The sequence below is a fragment of the Larus michahellis genome, chromosome 21, assembly GCF_964199755.1.
Source record: "Larus michahellis chromosome 21, bLarMic1.1, whole genome shotgun sequence".
NCBI lineage: Eukaryota > Metazoa > Chordata > Aves > Charadriiformes > Laridae > Larus > Larus michahellis.
In genome coordinates, this window is record NC_133916.1 from 4,295,804 (window position 1) to 4,315,725 (window position 19,922).

General features: G+C 42.7%; 1 protein-coding gene across 3 annotated transcripts in view; it reads right to left on the reverse strand.

The window, feature by feature from the left end:
* The window catches only part of USP49 (ubiquitin specific peptidase 49), a 28,128-nt gene extending 8,273 nt beyond the window's left edge, over positions 1 to 19,855 (reverse strand). The window contains exons 1-3 of one of the 3 annotated variants that reach the window (XR_012584334.1): positions 19,779 to 19,855; positions 2,507 to 2,651; positions 181 to 1,591 (exon numbers count right to left, since the gene is read on the reverse strand). Coding sequence is in view for 2 of the 3 variants with exons in the window: in XM_074564063.1 (XP_074420164.1) it covers positions 181 to 1,563 (1,383 nt within the window). In the remaining variant the exon portion in view is untranslated. Of the gene's footprint in view, positions 1 to 180; positions 1,592 to 2,506; positions 2,652 to 19,778 lie in introns of those variants that run through there. The other 2 variants (XM_074564063.1, XM_074564062.1) reach the window with 2 other exon arrangements.
* Between the last annotated feature and the right edge of the window lie 67 nt (positions 19,856 to 19,922).

Sequence of the window (19,922 nt, forward strand, 5' to 3'; positions counted from 1 at the left end):
ATACACGTGACAAGTATTAAAAATGCTGACAACCTGCACAGCAACCCAACAGATTTCTTTCTCAGGAGGCACTCCTAAGCAACTCCTCTTGTGTACCTGGTGGCTCCTCGAGAAACAAGAGCCTCTGCTCCTTGGTGTGAACGACTCCAACTGATTTCCGTGCCAAAAGCAGATGCGTACCTGACTAAGCAACTGCCCGTGAAAGATGGTGTTCACCACCTTCAGGACCTGCTTGGTGAGCTTCCTCTGGGAGAAAGGGATGAGGATCCTGCGCTTCGTTCCTTCCGACTCCAGCTCCTGCTGTACTTTATCCAACAACTCGCAGAGAAATTCCTGAGCGTCCTGCTGATCGTACCCTCGAAACGCCGGGATCAGACTCCACACAGAGTGCAGCATGGCGAAGGGGGACACCAGCGCCCACTTGCCAGACCACATCACTCTGAAGAGGGTGTGCAATTCGTGACAGAGGGAGATGTGCTTTGAACTCGGTTCCTTGGGCTGTATTAGTTCTAAACTCCTGCTTATTGAGGAGCCACCATTTAAGCCAGCTGGCAAGCTCTGCGTGCCATATGATCCCACTTTGTCAGTCTTCCCCGACTCATTAGCAGCAGACCCATTTGCCAATTTGCCAGGCATCCTAGACTTCCCATTCACAGTTTTGGCTAAGAGTTCTTCTGTTTCACAGAGATCAAGTGTCAAAAAACATTCTCTGAATTTCTGGAGGTGACTTAGCACTTGCAGAATAGAATTCATATAACATGTGTTTCCGAGGTTCCTTAGACCCGTTACCCCGGGAGTCATCAGAGGCTTACGCCGGATGGAATAAAACTGTCTGAATCTGCTGCTCTGCATCTGCCTTGAGGTAGGGGAAGCAGCCGCCACCTCCCTAAATTTCCTTGGAATCAAGTTCTCTCTGTGCACGTGAGACAACAGCCTTGCGCTCTTCCGTGGAGGAGTGTTTGCCAACTCCTCCAGGAGCTGTCTCTTCATCTCCTGCCGCCGCTGCCTAGCTGCCTCCTTCTTTTTCTCCAACTCCTCCATTTGTTTCTTTTGTTTTAATTTTAGCTGGCCTCTAGAGCTCTTATCAAACCAGGTCCGCAATGCCTTCGCAAGCAAGGACTGGCGCCTGTGCCAGAGAGCTGTAAGCATCTGAGATTGTCCCTGAGGGCTCCTTTGATGGCTGCACATGTCCTCTCCCAAAGCCATTGATCGCAATGTCCTGCCACTTCTTGTTGACGGATCATGTTTTTGACTTTTAATTGCTGACAGAGAACTTCTCAGCAATTTCAAATCACCCTCTGGGTTATCATTCAAGACATAATCTTCACAAAGGTAACAAAAGACATACAGATCATTAACTTCCATTGCCAATGGATGCCTGGTTTCTTCAAAGTGTTTAAGTGCATGCTCCTCGATGTACCTCCCACAGGCTACGTGGGAGCACTTCAGACAAGCCCAGATTGATTCAGTCGTCTGGCAGTCCACGCAGTGCCACTTCTGGGGGTTCAGGATAGAGTGGTCCTGGGCGAGTCGTAGCCGCCCAACATGTTTGCATCTATCCATGTCTTACAGAAATCTTCGCTGCTTTGACCTTGGAAGGCAAAAAATGAGAGGAAAGGATCTTAGAGCCACTATACATACTTAAAATGGTCTCTTTTGTACCTATAAAAACACAGATGTCGCGTCTTGTCAATCCCAACTGCCATTTTCCTTCAACCGACTACATTATTTCTGCGTGCAGTTTTTTTTTTAAAAGCAGTTTTTAGTACCAGCAAAAGATATTGGATTGACAAGGTCTACAGAATAAAACTGTCTATCTGTCTACTAAGGACAGCCCAGACAGCTGCCAGCATGCCTTACCCAACCTGAATGGCTCGCTTCCAAGAAGAAAAAGATTAATTCAGTCCACACACACACGTTTGATCTTTAGCTGCCCTCTTGAAATTGATACATACAAAATGAATTTGGAATTGGAATGCATGTCATCAGGAACTAGACTGAGGTTACCAACTTCTTGCAGAAGCCACAAAAATATCAGATAATTGTCATAACCAGAACATTTGCAAGTGTGCAGGCTTTACATTCTAGCCTCGAATTCTCTGATTTCCCACAGCCTCCCAAACATTACAATGTTTAAAAAAAATTAGTAGGGAAAACAAATGAAATGTGTAACACCACGTTATAGTACGCCTAAAGAACAGCTGCATGTGTATATGTTTGCATGAGCACACATAAACAGAAAAAGCAACTGATTTACTAAATTACTATGTTGTAAGTGAAGAGAAATCAAAGCAGGGATACTAGAACTAGGAGGCGCAAAAAGCTTTTGCTCTATGTCCTTCATCCACATGCTTTATAAAAGATACTCAGCCGTAGAAAGGGCACAACTAAAACACCGCGTGCCAGCACTGTGGTTTCTTTTGTACAGTCCCTCCAACGCTCCCATCCAAGTGAAAGAGATCGGGGCGCAGAAACAGCCCCCAGACCCGCTGCTCACGCTACTCACGGAGTCATGTTTACACATCCTTTCCTCCGCCACGCAGCATCCAGGGCGCGGAACATCCCCATTTCAGCCAAAGGAGTCTTGGCGGTTCTTCGAGAATTTAATTACTACTTAAGTCTTCATTGTAAGGCAGCACAGCTTCAAAGCCCTAGAGAGAGAATATTCTTGTGATGCACATAAACAAAGTAAGAACGCTGGCAGGGTTGCTTTTGAACACGATTAATCCTCTCAGTGCAAGAGCCACTGCAGAGAACACATTTATTACAAAGAACAGAATTATCTGGAAGTCAAAGCATGAACGCGCCTAGGAACCCAAATACTTCGATGTTAAGAAACGTCACATGGAGGAGGCACTCTGGAATTTCATTTTTCTGCTTTCATTTTCTGATAATCTATAAATCTGCTGATCACATGTAGCTTCTTCATCACAAGTCTTTTGTAGTGGATGACCCAACATATGGCAGAGAAAAAAAATCTGAGTAAAAAAACACGGAGCAAAAACGTGCACCTCCTGTGATCACTTCAATTTTGGCTGCTTTGGTAACTTGGTGAAAGAAGGGAGGAGGAGACTGGGAAAAAGAAAAAAAAAATCTATCCTGAATTAAATTTCATTTCTAGATGATTTTTCAAACAATAAAAACCAAGTAATGAATAGTTGTCAAGTGTGAACTGCAACAAAATAAGAATTACAGAGGAAAGAAAAACAGGAAAAACCTGCATTTTGCCAAAGGCAGAAAAGACTGTAAAAACATATCTGTTGCAATAATCGAAGAAAGACTAAATTAACTTGCTTACGCATCTACGACTACAGTACTTGCAATACAACACGAAGTAGTGATAGGTGGGACAGCTGTAATAGGCACAAAGTGGTTACAGATGTCACAGAGAGTGTCAGGTCTGGCATACGGAATATTTAGTTAAAAAAAAAATCATTTTACAAGGGGCAAAGTTTAACATAACGAAGGCCACGGCATACTTTCCCAAAGCTTTAGAACAGGTATTGAACAGTTGCCTCAATTGATATGCAGAAAACCTATCTGACCAGGCTAAGAAAACATATTTTTAGTGGCCCCCAAATTATGCAAATTTACTTTAATTACTATCTTTTCCCAGTGACATCGCTGCTAAAGACGGAATCTGTTAAAGAAAAATCAAAGCTCTTCTATTCTTTAACTCTTCTCGACTCCAGATTAAAGCACAAATGGCCACTTCAGAATTCATCTCCACGGAGTGATTCTGCATTTTCTAAATAACCGTTTTCATCATTTATTTAAAACGGTTCAAAAATCCGCTCCACCTCTCCTTTGGGCCGTGTTCCTTCACTCACAAATCCTAGGATCTGGAAAGACACTTTTGGAAATCCTGCATTAAACAAAGGACTGATTTGTTTTCCTCCTTCCGAGTTGGAAACATCCCTTCCCACCTTCCTCTCACCTTCCTCCCTGACCTTTTTTCCCCCCCTCTTTCTTCTCTCTTTTTCTGCTCAGGTCTTGATAGAAAATTGCGGAATAATCCCGTCTAGCCTTGGTAAGACCAAGTGGCATAGATTCCAGCTTGAAAGAGTATAGACACTATGGTAACATTGACAGCCTTCATTTACATAAAAGAATACTAATTATGTTGTATCATCAACATCTGTGATTCTGCTCACTGCCATATGCGACAGTGTTGGGAATTTAACCCTTGAGTCTCGCCAGCACAGCCGAGATTTGTACCATGTAACAAAAACCGGGCCTTATACATACAATTTTCAAGAGACCGATTAAACAGCTGCCAAGCGCCGTCGCTCACCAGCTCTGCAAGGACTCGGGACATAATATTTTCAAAGAGCACTGAAATTATCTTCAATTTCCAAGGAAAAAGAAACAATGCTGATGTGTTGCTAGTTTCAGCTGGGTAACAGGCTACAAGGAAATCAATCACACACCAGATACAGTGCATTAAAGAATCATGTTTAACAATGAAGTAGGCTGTCAGTATATAAATTACAAGCCTTTTGTCAACTGCTTTTGCTTTTCCTGTGTGGGCCAGCAAGATTTCCTGTTTGAAAAAGGAAAGAGAATTTAACAACGCTGGTCAGTTAACAAAGCAGCTCTGTTACACCTTAATTCAGTAATTCCCAGCACAAAAGCATCTTTGATGCCACATGCGATATTCCCCACCTGTTTCTCTTTAGGTATCTATGGATACTTCCTGTGCAAATCTGAGCCCTAATACCATATACGTTCGGCTGCTCTGCAAATTAGGAATAAACGGTGTTTATTTAACCCAAACTGCTCAAATAATATGACTTTTCAACTTCCTCAAATGAGATCTGCTTTTCCTCGGTGTGGTTTTGGTGTCCAAGCTGCCTGCACAGCATCTTCCCGGCTGTGCAGCCCCTGCCATGCACCACGCTTTGGGATTTCTCCAATTAAACACGCCTGTTACCGACTCACATTTTTGACCCCTTTCCACGAAAAAAAATAAAAATAAAAAAACCTGGCGCTCTCACATTGCACAACACACGTACTAAAGGCAGCTGGAGTGTCTGCAGGTTCAGCTCTGCCACCCCACACGCAAACAGACTATTAAATAAGTCACTGAAAGACACGCGCAGGACTAAGAACAAAATTTGTTCCTCTCTTGTCCACAGGTAAACAAATAGCTTGCCACAACCTACTACCAAGAACAAAAAGAACACGCTAACAGGAGAAATTACAAAGCTCTGATTAAAGGGAAACCCAAGGATGAGTCAGAGCCTGTAAAGAGTCGCACAAGGGGAAAAACAAACCTTGCAAAGATCACTGAGCTGGAGCTACTTAAGATACTGCAACAACTGAGCACAAATTTATGCGGTTGATGTGACAGCCTAGGACAAGCCACGAGCAACAAGAGAGTTTAATGATGGAGAATTAACACCTTACATTTTAAGGTCTTGGAAACAAACTGAACTCTTCTCTTAGCAATTACAGTATATCAGGTTTACTTGTTGGTTTTACAACTTTTTCCCATCAAGGCAGATCTCATTTTAAGAACTATCTATAAACTTGTCCTTTCTCATCTACTTAGATCTTTTCTTTTCCAGAGAAGGGGTGGGGGAAGGAAAGGAGGGGAGGAGGAACAATTTAATTGCTCTCCATGGAGAAGAGGTACCAGAAGAAGCATGGAGCTGCACTGCAATACAACTAAACGTGAGTTAAAACACAAATAAAATAACAGGAAATAAAAGGAAAACAGGGACGCTAGTTGAGCCAGTAATGTTTTAGGGACAATTTGAAAAGTTCTCTCCTTGCAAATCACTTACAGTATTTAAACACCGGGTCAAACCCTACTTTCTTTTCCTGTATGGCTCATAATCCTGGAAAAACTTACGGCAAGATGCTCTAGCAGCTTCAAGAACCAAATGCAGCAGAAACAATTTGGCTCTTGACCCTAAAAGAGTGTTAAAATAAAACATATGACTTTATTATGTTTCTTTGTGCCATTGTTAGACATTTGGAAACTGATTAAAGACATCTGTACAGATCTGTTGACACTCGCTACTTTCTTTTTCTAAATAAATGTGCACAAAGCAGAAAGAAAAGGGAAAAAAAAAAGGTCAGGAGAGATGCTAGATGTTTAGCCTTGGAAACTAGATGCATCCTTCATTTGTCTAAGAGTTGATGCCAGAACAAATAAGAGTCTTCAGAACTGCCACAAACTCCTTTAGCTGCAGTCTGGAAATCATCTTCAAGGACAGGTGTGAAGCTCAGACTTCATTCATTCATCCCTCTCCCGGGAGCCGCAAAAGTGAAACACAGCAGCATTTCACCAGTCCACCGGGAATTGGTACCGCATTAGATAAAGCACATTTGCCTTTTTTTTTCCCCCTTCTCATTTTGTTTTAAAACAGTGTAAGAAAAAAGCATCCTTTGATATTCTTGGTTTCCATCAAAACTATATATCCTACACGAATATATACTGCGTTTGACCAAATAGGTTTAAAAATCTTGGATGCAAAAACCCAAGCACCTTCCACTCTCCCCCCTAATTAACAATTTTTTACTTGTAATTCCAGAGTAGAATTTCTAGCCTGCTGCAAATACTCAAAAATGCAAGTAAGCAGGCAAGAGGCATAATACATATCTAAAAATTGCATACAACTACTCAAAAACTTTATTCTGCCAATTATTTTAACCTACCCATTTGTGAGGAACCAATTATTCAACCAGATGTCTAATGAAAACATGTAATCTGAGCTGCGCCGAAGATGGTGAAAAAAATTTCCTGCTCAAGACATTCGTGTTCCTCTGCTAGCAAGAGCCGCCCGTGTACATACTCATAGCAAAATCCTGTTTTTGCTTCTCAAAGCCACTAGCAGTGACACTTTTTCAAACAGGAAAAACTCATGTAATTGATATTCCAATAGAGAAAAGGAATTAGCGTCACCACCGTGTCACCTGAGCCAGTATCCTCTGTCCGTACAAAGTCGCTGCATGGTCCAGAACTGCTCACTCAGAAACGAGAGCAAGGAAAACACCCAGGAAAACACGCAAAAAGCTCTTTTTGCTTCTTTTTCTCCAAAGAGCCACCAGCTTGCCTGGACAGGAATGGGTTTCTCCCTTGACTCCTCTAGTTCGAACCCTGCTGGTTTTAGACTTTCAAATTGCATCTCCAAAGAGTAACAATAGCCCTAGAGATTTTTTCAATTATTCTGAAAGCATATTTTCTTGAAAACTGTCAGCGTTATATCTTACGATTGCTGGATTCCCTCTATCCAGGATGACACACAATCAACTTAGTTGCAGGCAAATTAACACAGCTGACAAAGAAAAAAAAAAAAGGAAAACATGGGAGGAAGAGTTACGGATGATTCAGGATTTGGTGTTTCTTTGAAAAGGCAAGCAAAGCAATGAATTAAATAGCTACTGTGAATACACAGATAAACAACAATTTGGAAGACAGACAGACAAATAGACTTGAGCTGTGACAGCAGAAGTGGTCACCGATCCCACCTCCCTCCTGGCCAGCCTCGAGCATCAACCTCCTCACTCAGCCAGAGCGCTGAAACACAGAAATCCCCCACCTGAACCTAAAGCTTACGGAATTCTGACACATCCCCCCATGGGTGCCTGGAAGGCGGCCGGTGTCCTACAGGAGTCATGACAAGCCGAAGGACTTTGGCTGGTTTCAGTCGTACAGGAGCTGGAGGACCCCACACCCCACCACCCTGTTCGATTCCGCAGCTATAATCACAAGAGAGCTTGACGGAAATGTGACTTTCCTGCCAACTTCCACAGCGAGTTCTATTTTATTAACTCCTTTAAGTTAATTATAACTATGTCAATGTTAAACTGTTTCTGTGAGCTCACGCTGTGCTGTAAAAGTTTGCTCTAGGCTCAAAGCGGGAATCTCGGGAATCAGTTTTCAAAGAAATATTCAGTCATTGAAAACAAAACAAAACAAACCCAACAAAAAACCCAAACCAACCCCAAAAGCCCAAAAACCCCAAAGCACTCAAAAGCATGAGGATTGAGAAAATCCTATTTCCTGCGCTGGCATCCTCGGTGGGAATAAATATGACTTCTGCAGGACTTCATTCTCTGAATCATCTTGGGAAGCTAAAGTTGGCGGATATTGGTCCATATCTGATTTTAGAGCACAACAAAGAGTACTGACACTATGATGTACTGAGTACAATTAGCTTCAAACATTTCATACTCCACAGCAAAAAGTACAAGGCTCCAGGGGGCCCCAATTTGTCCCTAACACCAACCCACCCACAAAAACTGATCATCCTCCCTATGAAGTTCAGTTCACGTAGTTGTAGGGGGAGAACTGAGAGAAGAGAAGCATTTGCTTCATGTTTTACATCAGCTGACAGACGTCAATGTCCCAAACCTTCCCAATCAGAGATGGTTTTTATATATTTATATTTACAGCTACTATCTGTTAACAATCTAACCAAGTCAACCATACAAACTGCTAAAGCTGAATTCAGTGCTCAGGAAATGAAGCTCCAGGGAAAGAGCAAGGCTGAAGAAAACCTCTTTTTCGTAAAACTCTGGAATTTTGAGTACTTTAGAAAAAAGTTTTAACATCTCTGACACTGTTTTAAATATGACTGACATACTTAAATCTAAGGCCTCACAAACTGAAATGTGCTGTTAACTTGTCTATACTGATCAAAACTGAAAAGAATGCGAAATGGTCCCCATTCCAGACTAGTCAATGCCTGGACCAGATAAAATACTTATTCTGCCTTTTTTTGTGGTTACAGCTTACTGTGCTTGGTGAACTGGTTTAGCTATACTACCCAAAACAACCTTTCTGCAGATATAGGCTCTCTTTACCAGAGAGGCTTGCTGGCACACTCTACAAAGTTAGAAAAGACACCAAAATCCTTTTGTTTGGTTAGAATAAATTTATGACTAAAACAAAAGACTTCACACTGCCTGCGTCCTCAAAGAGCAATAATTCATACTTTCTACAGGCCAACAAATAGTTGCAAATGTGCATGTGTCTTCTATCCACATTCCTTCCCAATAAAGATCCGCTTAAACTAGAGACAGTTCAGCATTCACTAGGAACGGATCTGGCAGTTCATGGTTTGAAAATAATCACGGAAAAGCAAAGAGAAGGTGAATTTCTTTGGTTCACAAAGTGTTTTAATACAGCCCTCCATAGAAACTACCTATTCTGTTATTTACGCTGCCATTCAAATTCTCCACCCGTACAAGTTTAAACTTGGAAGTTTTTAAAATTTAAAATATTTTAAAGATGAAATATGAATATTCTTATTAAACCAAACTCACGCTGTTTCTTGTGTAGGGCAAGACATGAATTAAAGTGACTAAAACCTCAGGCAATGCCCCCAGCTACCTGTATTTTCAATTTTCACCTTTTGAAATTAGCTTTAACAATAGCTTTTCAAGGTGTAATACAACCAATAATATTTATTCTTTAGGGTCACTGTAAGACAAACAAACAAAAAACGACACATGTCCTACAGTTCCCTGAAAACGTGGAAAGTTGCTATATAATGGCCCTGTATCTTAAAAAGCATTATTAAAATGCTATATACTTCTGGAAGTTAATGTTTCTTCATTTATTGCAACACATAAATTTCCCCCCTCCCCTTTCTTTTCATAGGCTCCTGAGGTTTTATTTTCGGTTTGGCTTTTTGAAGTGTTAATAAGCTGGGAAACACGATATGGATACGCTGTTTAAAAGAGGCACTCACTTTACATTAAAACAATTCACAGTATTTTCCTCTAGCCCTAGTGAACCAGTCCAAAAGGGAAAGAGTCAATGCTGTAATTCCACTGGTACTTACATCTGTAGAAGCCTGAAGCAATCATAGCAAATACATACAATTTGAATTATCAGAATCAAACATGAAAAAATGCTTTGCATTAGAACAATCTGAAAGTAGATGCTAACTGCCCAATATAAAGTAGTAACTTCACTTTATGAGTCAAGCAACCAGCTTTATCGAATTCATGAATTACCAACAAATTCTATTTCCATAGTTGCAACAACACCAGAGTGTGACGTAGTGTTTTAAAGTTTTCTACATATTTGACCCCGATCATCGCCTCTGAAAGCCTCCCTGCCAGAGCAGATGCTAACAGAGCTTTAAGGGGTGCAAAATCAGCAGCACCGACTCCAAGTCGAGAGAACTACATTGATTTTCACCATTTGGAAATTCAGTTTTTTACGCCCCGCCATCCCCAAACTGTCGAGATTCATACCAAAAACTGATGTCTTTTTGCTTCCTTTCACACTTACCACTGCCCAATTCAGCAAGTATTCAACTTTAGTGAGACTGCTCAAATGGATAGAGTACGTGCTTACGTATTCGGGGGTCAGGACCTGCGCACAAGTGAACAAGGCAGTTTAAGAATAATTAACAAGGTACAAGTTAAACAAAGCACGCCATGTTATATTTCAACGTGGCCTAATAAAGCAGGAATAGAGGAGATAAACAGCCATTCTCTTGTGTCCCCACTTTCCCTACCTTATTTTTCCTTTTAATCACGGGCTACTACAATGCAGCCAAAACCCTACATTTTTCAGAGTGCAGAAAGCATTATTTCTTTTGAGCATGATCATTAAGCATTATTTTCACATTCAGTGTTTATCACATTTATCCCCAATTGCCACATGAACAGTACATTCAGAGTGGAGGTTCACAGCAATAGTTCAGACATTATATATTAAAAACACTAAAAACCACACGCTCGACCTTTGATAGGGAAAAATTCCATGCACTTTCCACCCGCCTTCACAATAACATCAACAAAATTAAACAGAACTTTCCGCTGCTGGCAAAGCACTTCATTAGCAAGGTCAGAACCGGTTACGTTTTAACCTATAGTGCCTTGTTCCGTTCCCTCATCATTTGCAAAACTGGATTATTTTTGTATTAAAAGACAGGCAATTTTAATCAACCAAACCAAAGCCAAAGCCCTTCGTTGCACAGGTACGGGGTGAAGTTTTCCAGCTCCGGCACATCAGAGAATCCTCTGGGTGCTGCTCACGCACGCAAACCCGACGGCTGCAGCAGAGATCAATTGAACAGCCCCGGTATTCAGCAGCAGACTAACAGCCTCTTCGAGAATCTCTTTGTGATAGACACAAAGACGGATTATACCAGAGAGTGAATACTTGGTAAGTTATGGGTAGTCCTCTGCCGTTCTTCCTCCCCCATTTTAATTCATATTCATCTTGGCAAAATCTTAGACAGACTATTAACTAATCTAAAACAACATCACAGCTGATACAACATATAAAGCAATCAGTCAAATGAACATGTCAGTGCCATCTACTGAAGCAATAAAGAACAAGACAACCCCAGCAGGCTGTGGCTTATTATCTTCACAGCCATAATGAATAGGCAAATAGTATTAAATATAAGTACAGTATTCCACGGTCACATTTTGCTATGTTTTAAGCATGAAAGGTGCCTTCGATACCTTTGAGGAGCAGAGATTACAATAAGACGAAAATAACGAAGGGTTTCGACACACCTCTCCATCATTTTCTTTTCCTTCACTTGCCAATCAACTACTATTAGGTCTTTTAAAACCCCAAGCGAGTGAAACACAGCAGCAGCTAGAACATTTTCTACGGGTTTTAATAAATGCTGCTAACGGGTAAATGGAGGAAATCAGAGTGACCAATTTATCCAAATGAAGCAAGGACTTCCGATTTTTTATTTCTCTAAGCAACAAAGCACATAAAAGAGCCCAAGATGCAGTATTTATTTGTACGGCACCCATAAGCATATTCACGTCCCTGTACGGGAGGGTGCTGCAAACGATCCGACCCAGCCTTCACTCGGACTGCTGGGCTCGGCCAAGGTCTTCTCCGTTTTCTTGTCAACAAAGAATTAGACAGAAAGATTTACACGTCCTCTTGCTCTGCTCAACTGATGTGACTGTTTTGTGCTTGGAAAAAAAATCTATACCGCAAACCCTCCTCTCCCTGGGTGTGCAAAAGGGGACCGAAAGCAGCATTAAAAGCTAAGAAGTGTATTTTCCATCTCAGCCTTCCCTAAGCCCAGCTGACACACAAGGTTCAGGCCTCTGTTTTCTGGTACATAAGGAACAATTTCACTTGCTCAAATGCACCTTCTTTTTTCCCCTTTCCTGATGGAATTATTCCTAATTTGCATATTATGAATCCTGTTCTGGCTGAAATCCTTTTCTACAAATTACAGGCAATATCTGAGTAATGCCTTTGTCCTCACCACAACGCAGCGACGTAACAGAACGAGGTAGGAAATGGGAACCCGATTTGCAAAATATCAGGTTGTTAATCTTCTTTAAGAACTGAAGATCAACTTGGGCCTGATTCTGTAGCATCTGTTATTTTAATAAATTATCCTACTAAGAGGTTAGAGTTCATCACATCAATTTGTCTTGAGATGAAGTGACAAGACAAGGAAAGAAAAGAGGGAGAGGAGGATTTGGTTTTGACGCCACGACATGGTGCCTCAAAAAGCTGTTCCTAAAACCTTCCGATTTTATAAACAGAATATTATCTTCCTTCTTCACTGACTCACTCATTTCCACAGTGTCCAGAACAGGAGGTCGGGCAGCCACGCCACCAAACTATCCTGAAAAGTTCAGAAGAAGAGCAGTGCAAATTTCAAAGCAGAATTTTTCAGTCTACTTTTGAAAAACACTCGCTATTTTCATTCTCTAGCACGTATATTACATTTTCTCAAAATAAACTAACTCTTGTGAGAAGGATCTTCATCCTTGCTTTCATTCAGGTGAATTAACTATTCTTAGTTAAATAGATTTGCTTCTAGTCTTAGTCTGATGACAGATTAACTCATGACTGGTAGGATTATAGACTTACCTCTGGAACTAAATCACTTTTGAATCTGAGTTATAGCTATTAGTTCTTTAAAGCTTAGCTGAACAGCTTTTAGTACCTCCTTTGTATTTTTGAAAGAATGATTAAACATCATTAAATCCAAGCTAAGGGCTTTCTCACAACTCCAGTGAATAAACAGTTAGCTGAAGTAACTTTTTTTTTTTTCCAAAAAAAGCAGAACAGCAGAGCTCCAAATGTTTTTTTTTTTCAGAATAATTAATACTATTCTAAGCCTAGAATACTTGTCCTTAAAATTAAAGCATGTTTTTCACATCTATGTGGTTTTTAAGCACCTAAAAAAACCTTTGTTCTCCACAGAGAGAAAAAGCTATCCTGATCAACCTGCTCCTTTGAATGCAGTGTGGCACTTCTTAATCTCTCCAGCTGCAGAAGACACAACTAATCCTACAGAGACAGAAAGAGAAGCTCTCCCGTACAGCAACCAGCTCATGACTCCTCTCTACTGAGGACATCAAGCATACCTTTAAGTGTGCCTCATTTTTACATGAAATATGAAATATTCCAAACACGACACCAAAAAATTCCATGCCATCAGCAAGCAGAAGCAGCCACTAAGCAGGTATCTAAAGTCACCCTTTCAACGTCCTCCTCCTCCTCCTGACATTCCTCTTGCCAGCATTAGTAAGGAAAGCGAGGAGCAGTCTTTCCCCATACTTTTGTATCTTGGCAGAGGATGGAGATCCAAGGGAGCCAGCTTGGTTCAACGAGCTGCCTTAATTCATTGCTTTTGCCTTCTATGTTTCCATAAGGGGAAACGTGGATGGTACAGTGAGGAGTCAAAAAGTTTCCCCTTGGAAGCAAAACCAAAACTACCCTGTAACTACTGACGAAGGTCACTGGATGGAAGAGCTGGAGGCATCACTCCTCTAAGAGCGTGATGCTGGAATTAAGTGGTTTAGTCGCACCCTGACAGCTACAGGCAGCAGATCTCCCAGGGCTCCAAGGCCAAGCACCCAAGCAGCGATCTACATGCCCATCAGACGATGGGGGTTTTCTTTCTCAGTAGCACACAATCCACGTTTCGGTTAATTCACCATTAAGTATCCCTCTGGCTCATACTAAACCAGCTGCAATCTCCGAATTAGAACATATCACTTTTCACTCTTTGTTAATGATTGGAAAACACCTAAGCATCCAAAAGCGGATCGTGTTGTCCAGTTCTAGCAACACATCTATAGACAGACACAGGCACGCAAATATACAGACATACAGTCTGTTTAATTCAATCCTTAGATCCCTCCCACCACCCAGAAAACTGCTGTCAAGCATAAAAAACCCCACAGTGAACATAAATGCAAACTACAATCAGTCAAAAAAGATGTCAGCTCCTCATTTCACTAAGTGACACAAATCTGCAGGGGCGGCGTGGGGGGGGCATTCATGCCGAACTGTATTTGCTAAAGTTTAGTGTATGAAAAAAATTATTTGTTCTGATCGACTACAGGTCAATATTTATGCAGATAACGCTCAAGCTAGAAGTCAGCCACAAATCTCTATCATTTTCTTCATACACAAGGCACTTGTTATTCAGCTAGAACACATTTAATATGCAACATAATGTGAAATTCTAAACTGTCTAAAATTAGTGGGGAAAGTTTGCTTCAGCACCAGGCAAAAGACAAACCGGGTCCCATCACGCCAAAAGAAGGAAAGGATTTCATATAAAATCCAGTTTTGCTGTTTGAAGAAAAGGAAAGCACATTTGTCACAAACTTATTGGAACAGAGTCAGGCTTAGAGACACTGATTCCTTCCAGCCAAGCAGGGAACAAAGCTGTAGCAGCACGGAAATACAAGCCAGCACTGACTGCCCTTCCTAGGATACTCTTTTAGTATTTCTAGCTAAAAGCTACTTATCACTTCATCTGCGTCCCCACCTAGCCAGGCTGCAAAGACCCTCCTTCCGTACCGTTTCTTATTTAAAGTTCAAAAACCTCGAATTGTCTTCAGAGGCTTTTCATAGCATGAGAGAGGGGGACAGAATGTAATTATAGGACAGTATTTCTTAATCAAATCTAAGCCGCCCACTGAAAGTGAATGGGAAAATATGGTTGCAAGGCAATGCTTCTCAATCAAGTGGACGGATTTGCCTTTCAGAGTGAATAAGGGAATGGAGCTGTGGTCACCATTTCTTAATCAGCTCAGCTGATGTCCTATAGAAGGTCTCAATGGAAGAACACAGCTGTAGCCCATAACTCTTGACTTGATCTTCCATGGTTTGACTAAAAAGCCTGAAAAGAACATAAATGCACTAAAGCTTTTCTCCATTAAATTGGTTCTTTCAAAACCGCCACTGGCTTCACTCAGAGGGGGGAAAAAAAAAAAGAAGTTTCTTTTTCAGTACGCCTGGTTAGAGGTTGAGTGTAAAAGTTTTCGTGATATATACTACACACCGAAGTATACTATAATAGACCAAACTATTATTTTGTTTTAAAGACCAAGATGGACCGTGTTATTTAGTAATTCCAACCTCCTGTGGGGATTCCTGTGTCTGAGTATGTGGGTTTTGCTTTGGCTAAAGCACCCTTTTGCATTTCAGTTAGCAAAGTTACAAAACACCGAAAAAGCATCTCCTTAGTCAGGACTTTTTTTTGAAAGAGTACATTTGTCATGACTGACATGTTACACAAGATACATTTCAAATGCACTCATACTAACTTTGAGCTGTCAGATCTGCGTATCCCAGTTTTCTGTCTTCATTTGCAAATGCGGCTGAATTACGCAGCCAAGGCAGCGAGACAAGAAAGCGAGCGTGCGCTCCGTGGGGAGGAACAAGGAAAAAAGCTCCTGGTTTTCAGATAGCTGCCTGGATTTTTCTTCTACTTTCTCAGTAAAGTTCTTAAGAGGACAGACTTATCAGTGAATTACGTTATAATTACCTAATTAAAGGAACTTCTCTAGGGAGCCTTCTTCAAAAAAATCTCAAGGTATGCCCCAACAAGTTTGCCATTTTCTGAGAGATTTCATACTGGTCTTTGTAATGTATTGGAGGTGTAACAGTTAATGTGCGCTTGTTACCACCCAATAAGCAAAAAGCTAATTAACAACACTTAGCACAAAGCAGCCAAGTTTATTTTTTTCTACCTGTCTTATGTCCACTAAAGGTACTAGCTCCCATCTCAACACTGTTGCAAAAAGGGATTTTTTTTTTCCTTTCAAAACCAGCAGAACGCAGTGCAACAGAATGCGCATTTTAATTTGCATTTTCCTCAATACACTATGATATGAATTACTGCAAATGTACAAATAATTAGCTCTAGACCACTTAGAAATTATTTCCCTACGACAAGGGCAAAGGACAGGATCTCCACGTCCATTTTTACCTTCTCTCCCCTCACTCCCACTTTAATCTTTTTTGTTTCAGTGGCGTGTTATAGCTGCTCCATGGCTCTGCAGCCAGTTACGAGATGAAGCCTGCACGCTGGGGCTGTAATTCAATGGCTCGCAAGCCACATACGACTTAACAGCCGCGCATGAGCCATCTTTGATCTAAAGTCTAATAAAAACAAAAGTGAAGAGCGTTAGCGTCAGTATACATGGAGATATGAAAAAACAACCGAGACTATAAATCGGATTTTAAAATGGTAGCGGTTTCTGTTAAACAATTTGTTGAATTTGCTTAGTACACTCCAAAGCAATGATTCGTTAAGGGTTTCGCGCTAACGAGGATGGTCTTCCATTCACTGACGTTGAAGGGAGGGGGGGCTTTTTTCTATACAACCTACCCGCATCAACTCAACAGCCTGTTCATTGTGGTGAAGTGTTTAGGAAAGGTGAAGTGTTTATACACTGAGCAATTAACCACAGGCTGCTGAGACAAGAACATCTCCCAAGGTTTCATTCCCCAAAGGAAAAAAAACAAACAAACAAAACAACAACAAAACCAACCCTTGATGAAGTATTCAAGGTGAAACCCACAAAGGTTGCTAAACAAAGTGAGAAACTTCCAGTGTATCTCATCTGCTGGAGGGGGTTCCTGCAGAAAATAAAGGATCGGGGGGATCTTTCAGAGCACGTCCCACCGCGCAGCTCAGAGGGAGCTGTCGCCAGAGCCACCTCGTCTTCCTTTTCCCCCATTCCATCTGAATTGCTGCGCCCAGTTACAGGCAGTTTTCAAACCATCTATCTTAGTATCTCTCTATTCATTTCTAATGAACGGTTTTAAAACAAAAACCTTAGTTTTGTTTTGACTCAGAGCTGAGGTCAACTTCAGAAATGCTTTTACACTTCCCCAAAACAAAAACTACATGTGAAAGAATTCACACGTACCTTATAAGAGAGAAGCTGAATTTGGTAGTATTTCCACTTGTTAGCTAGTCTAAATCTATCCACTAACATCTTCTAAGGGCTGAGAAAACACTAAAATTTCACTTTATGAGTTCCAGCAGAAGTCCTAAGAAATTTCAGTATAAAAATAACTAATGAAAGAAAAAAAGAGGCCTATAAAAATAGAGTCTTAAAAGACGTATTCAGTAATTTATACCACCTTTGCCACTAGAGAAAGTGCTTCTTGTCACTTGTTCTCAGATACCGAGACAAAACAATAACTACTTTTAAAAAAACCCAATTAACAAGTGAGTGAGTTTTAACACTGAAGAAAACAACCTGCAACGTCAGATGTGGACACAGAGCTGCAAACAAGCAATCACCAAGCCAAGGATTACGATTAGTCGCAAGAAATCCACTGCAGCAAGAAACTGCACTCGAGGCTTTCACACCCAGAAGCAGAGAGGCAATATACCCAGCTAAACGTGCCCCCTTTTTTTCCCCCCGTCAGCAGCATTCCCATGATTAACAGTACAACACATGAAAAATAGATGCTTTGCTGTTTCCCTTCGAGTTTACCAATCCAAATACTAATCAGCCCAAGCGCTGTTTCATTTTGCAAGGCGCAGCACATGAGGCTTATTCACAATTTCTCCATTCTTACAGGCCTCCAGCACATCTTGTCAACCACAAGGCTTTGTACCATATGCAATCTGAAATCTACGCAAGAACTGTGGCGACAGATTCTTTACTAACGATCGTTGGACACAAAACAGCTAAATAAATCCCCAATTTTGACTTACTAGCTGTAACACTCCATAAACCGTTACATATGTGACCATTGTTAAGCCCTGCTCCTGAATAAGCAAAATTCTTTGTAATAAACAGAACTTGCACAAGACCAAGAACTATTCCAGACCTGAAAAGCTGCCAACTTCAAAACGCCCTTTTTACTTTAAATCAGCTTATATTAATAGGAAGAATGATTAGGGGAAAAATAAACAAGTGTTTACTGTTGCAGCCTCGTGTTTGAAAGCACGCCTAGCTCAGAGACATCAAATGCTGATCATGTTTGGCACATAATTTTCAAATATTTGCGCCTAGAATATTTTCGAAGCGATTAAAAACCACACCGAATGCTTTTGCTGCTCCCCTCCGCTTTTTTTTTTTTTTTTTTTTTAAACCATACCAACTCATTTGAGGATGGTAAAACAACAGCCACCCCCACGTGTAGCTGCCAAAGGCAGAGCAGCAGAAATTCGGCACAAACCTTCTCACGTCCCAGCCGTGCGTTGCCTTTTCTTGAGGAGCAGCTCAGATCTCCACCAACAGCCCCTTTCCTCCCCCTCCCCGACACCTTATTTTTGCTTCCGGCCCCATCTCCCTATCATCCCTTTTAACCTGCTCCGTATTTTTTCCCCTTGCCTTCGCACGAGAACAGCTGACGCTACTTCAGAAGCTCCCGCCGAAGTCAATCAGAGTTTTGCCCGGGCTGAGGAACCAGCAGCGCCCATCGCATCTTTCCCCGCGCGCTCCTCGGGTTCCAGCCAACATCTTCTCCGAAGCAGCAGGATATAAAAGGACCACCAAATCCTGCAACATTTCGCACCAGACAAGCTCAGCGACTTCCAGAGCTCTTTCCCTGATTAAAAGTGCATGTGTAGCTCTGAAAAGTAAAGACACTTTCCCCCCCTGCTATATATATTTCAAAATAACCGGGTGCTTTCACCACGTCTGTCGATATTCCCAGTATTCCCCCCCTGACTGTACCTGGCGATCGGGAGCCGTCCTGACACACAGCTCGCACCGCTTTTTCCTACGAACAATTGCACGTAACACGATTAGCGGGCGCGTTTCCTAAAATTAGCAGCTTTTCTAAAATTGACTCCTGTCTGCCGGGGCTCACGCGCGTAGGCAGCTATTTCTGAGCATTTGCGGGGGGGTGGGGGGACGGGGACACACCAACTGCCGCGACCCCCTCAGCTTCGAATTGTCTTTGAAACGGGATTTTAAAGCCCGCTGTGCTCCCTGAGGTGGGTGCTCGCCATTGAGACACCTCAACCCAAGACGCGCCCCCCCCCCCCCCCCCCCCGCGCCGTTAACTTTCCTGTTTACCACAAACCCCACAGCTTTTTGTTAAGGAAACACGAATCAGCACCGATTTTCCTCATTTTTACCCCTCTCCAAGCGCAGCACGGGGGTTGCCGGGGAGCGGGTTCGGGGCGCTCTCCCCTCCCTCAGGCCACGACCCCCCCGGCGGCGGGACGCGCTGTGCCCCCGCCCGGCCGGCAGGGGGCGGTAGAGCCCGGCCCCCTCTGAGGCGCCGCCGGGAGGGGCCGGTACCGGGGGGGTGATGGTGTCGGTACCGGGTTTGGGGGTGGTTTGAGGGGGGGGTGTCGCTCCCGCCCCCCCTCGCCTCAACAAAGGGAAAGTTGCGGGGCTCCCGCCCGCAGACAAAGACTCCCGCGCCCCACAACCGCACTGGGGGGGGAACACGGGACACCCTTTGGGGTGGGGGGGGCACCTTTCAGCACCCTCCTCACAGCAGGGTGTCTCCCCTCTCTCAGCCGCTCTCCTCCCTCGGGGGGGGGTATCGCGACCCCCCCCCCCCTTCCCTCCCCACCGGCCCCTTTATTTACCGCCATCATCAGCACGCGCGAGCTGTCACCCAGCGCGAGACGCCCCAACGGCCGCCGGCCACGCCCACTCCCCGCCCATTGGCCGCCCGCCGCGCCCCGCCCCGCCCCGCCGTTGGCTGGAGAGCACGCCACACAGGGCTCGCG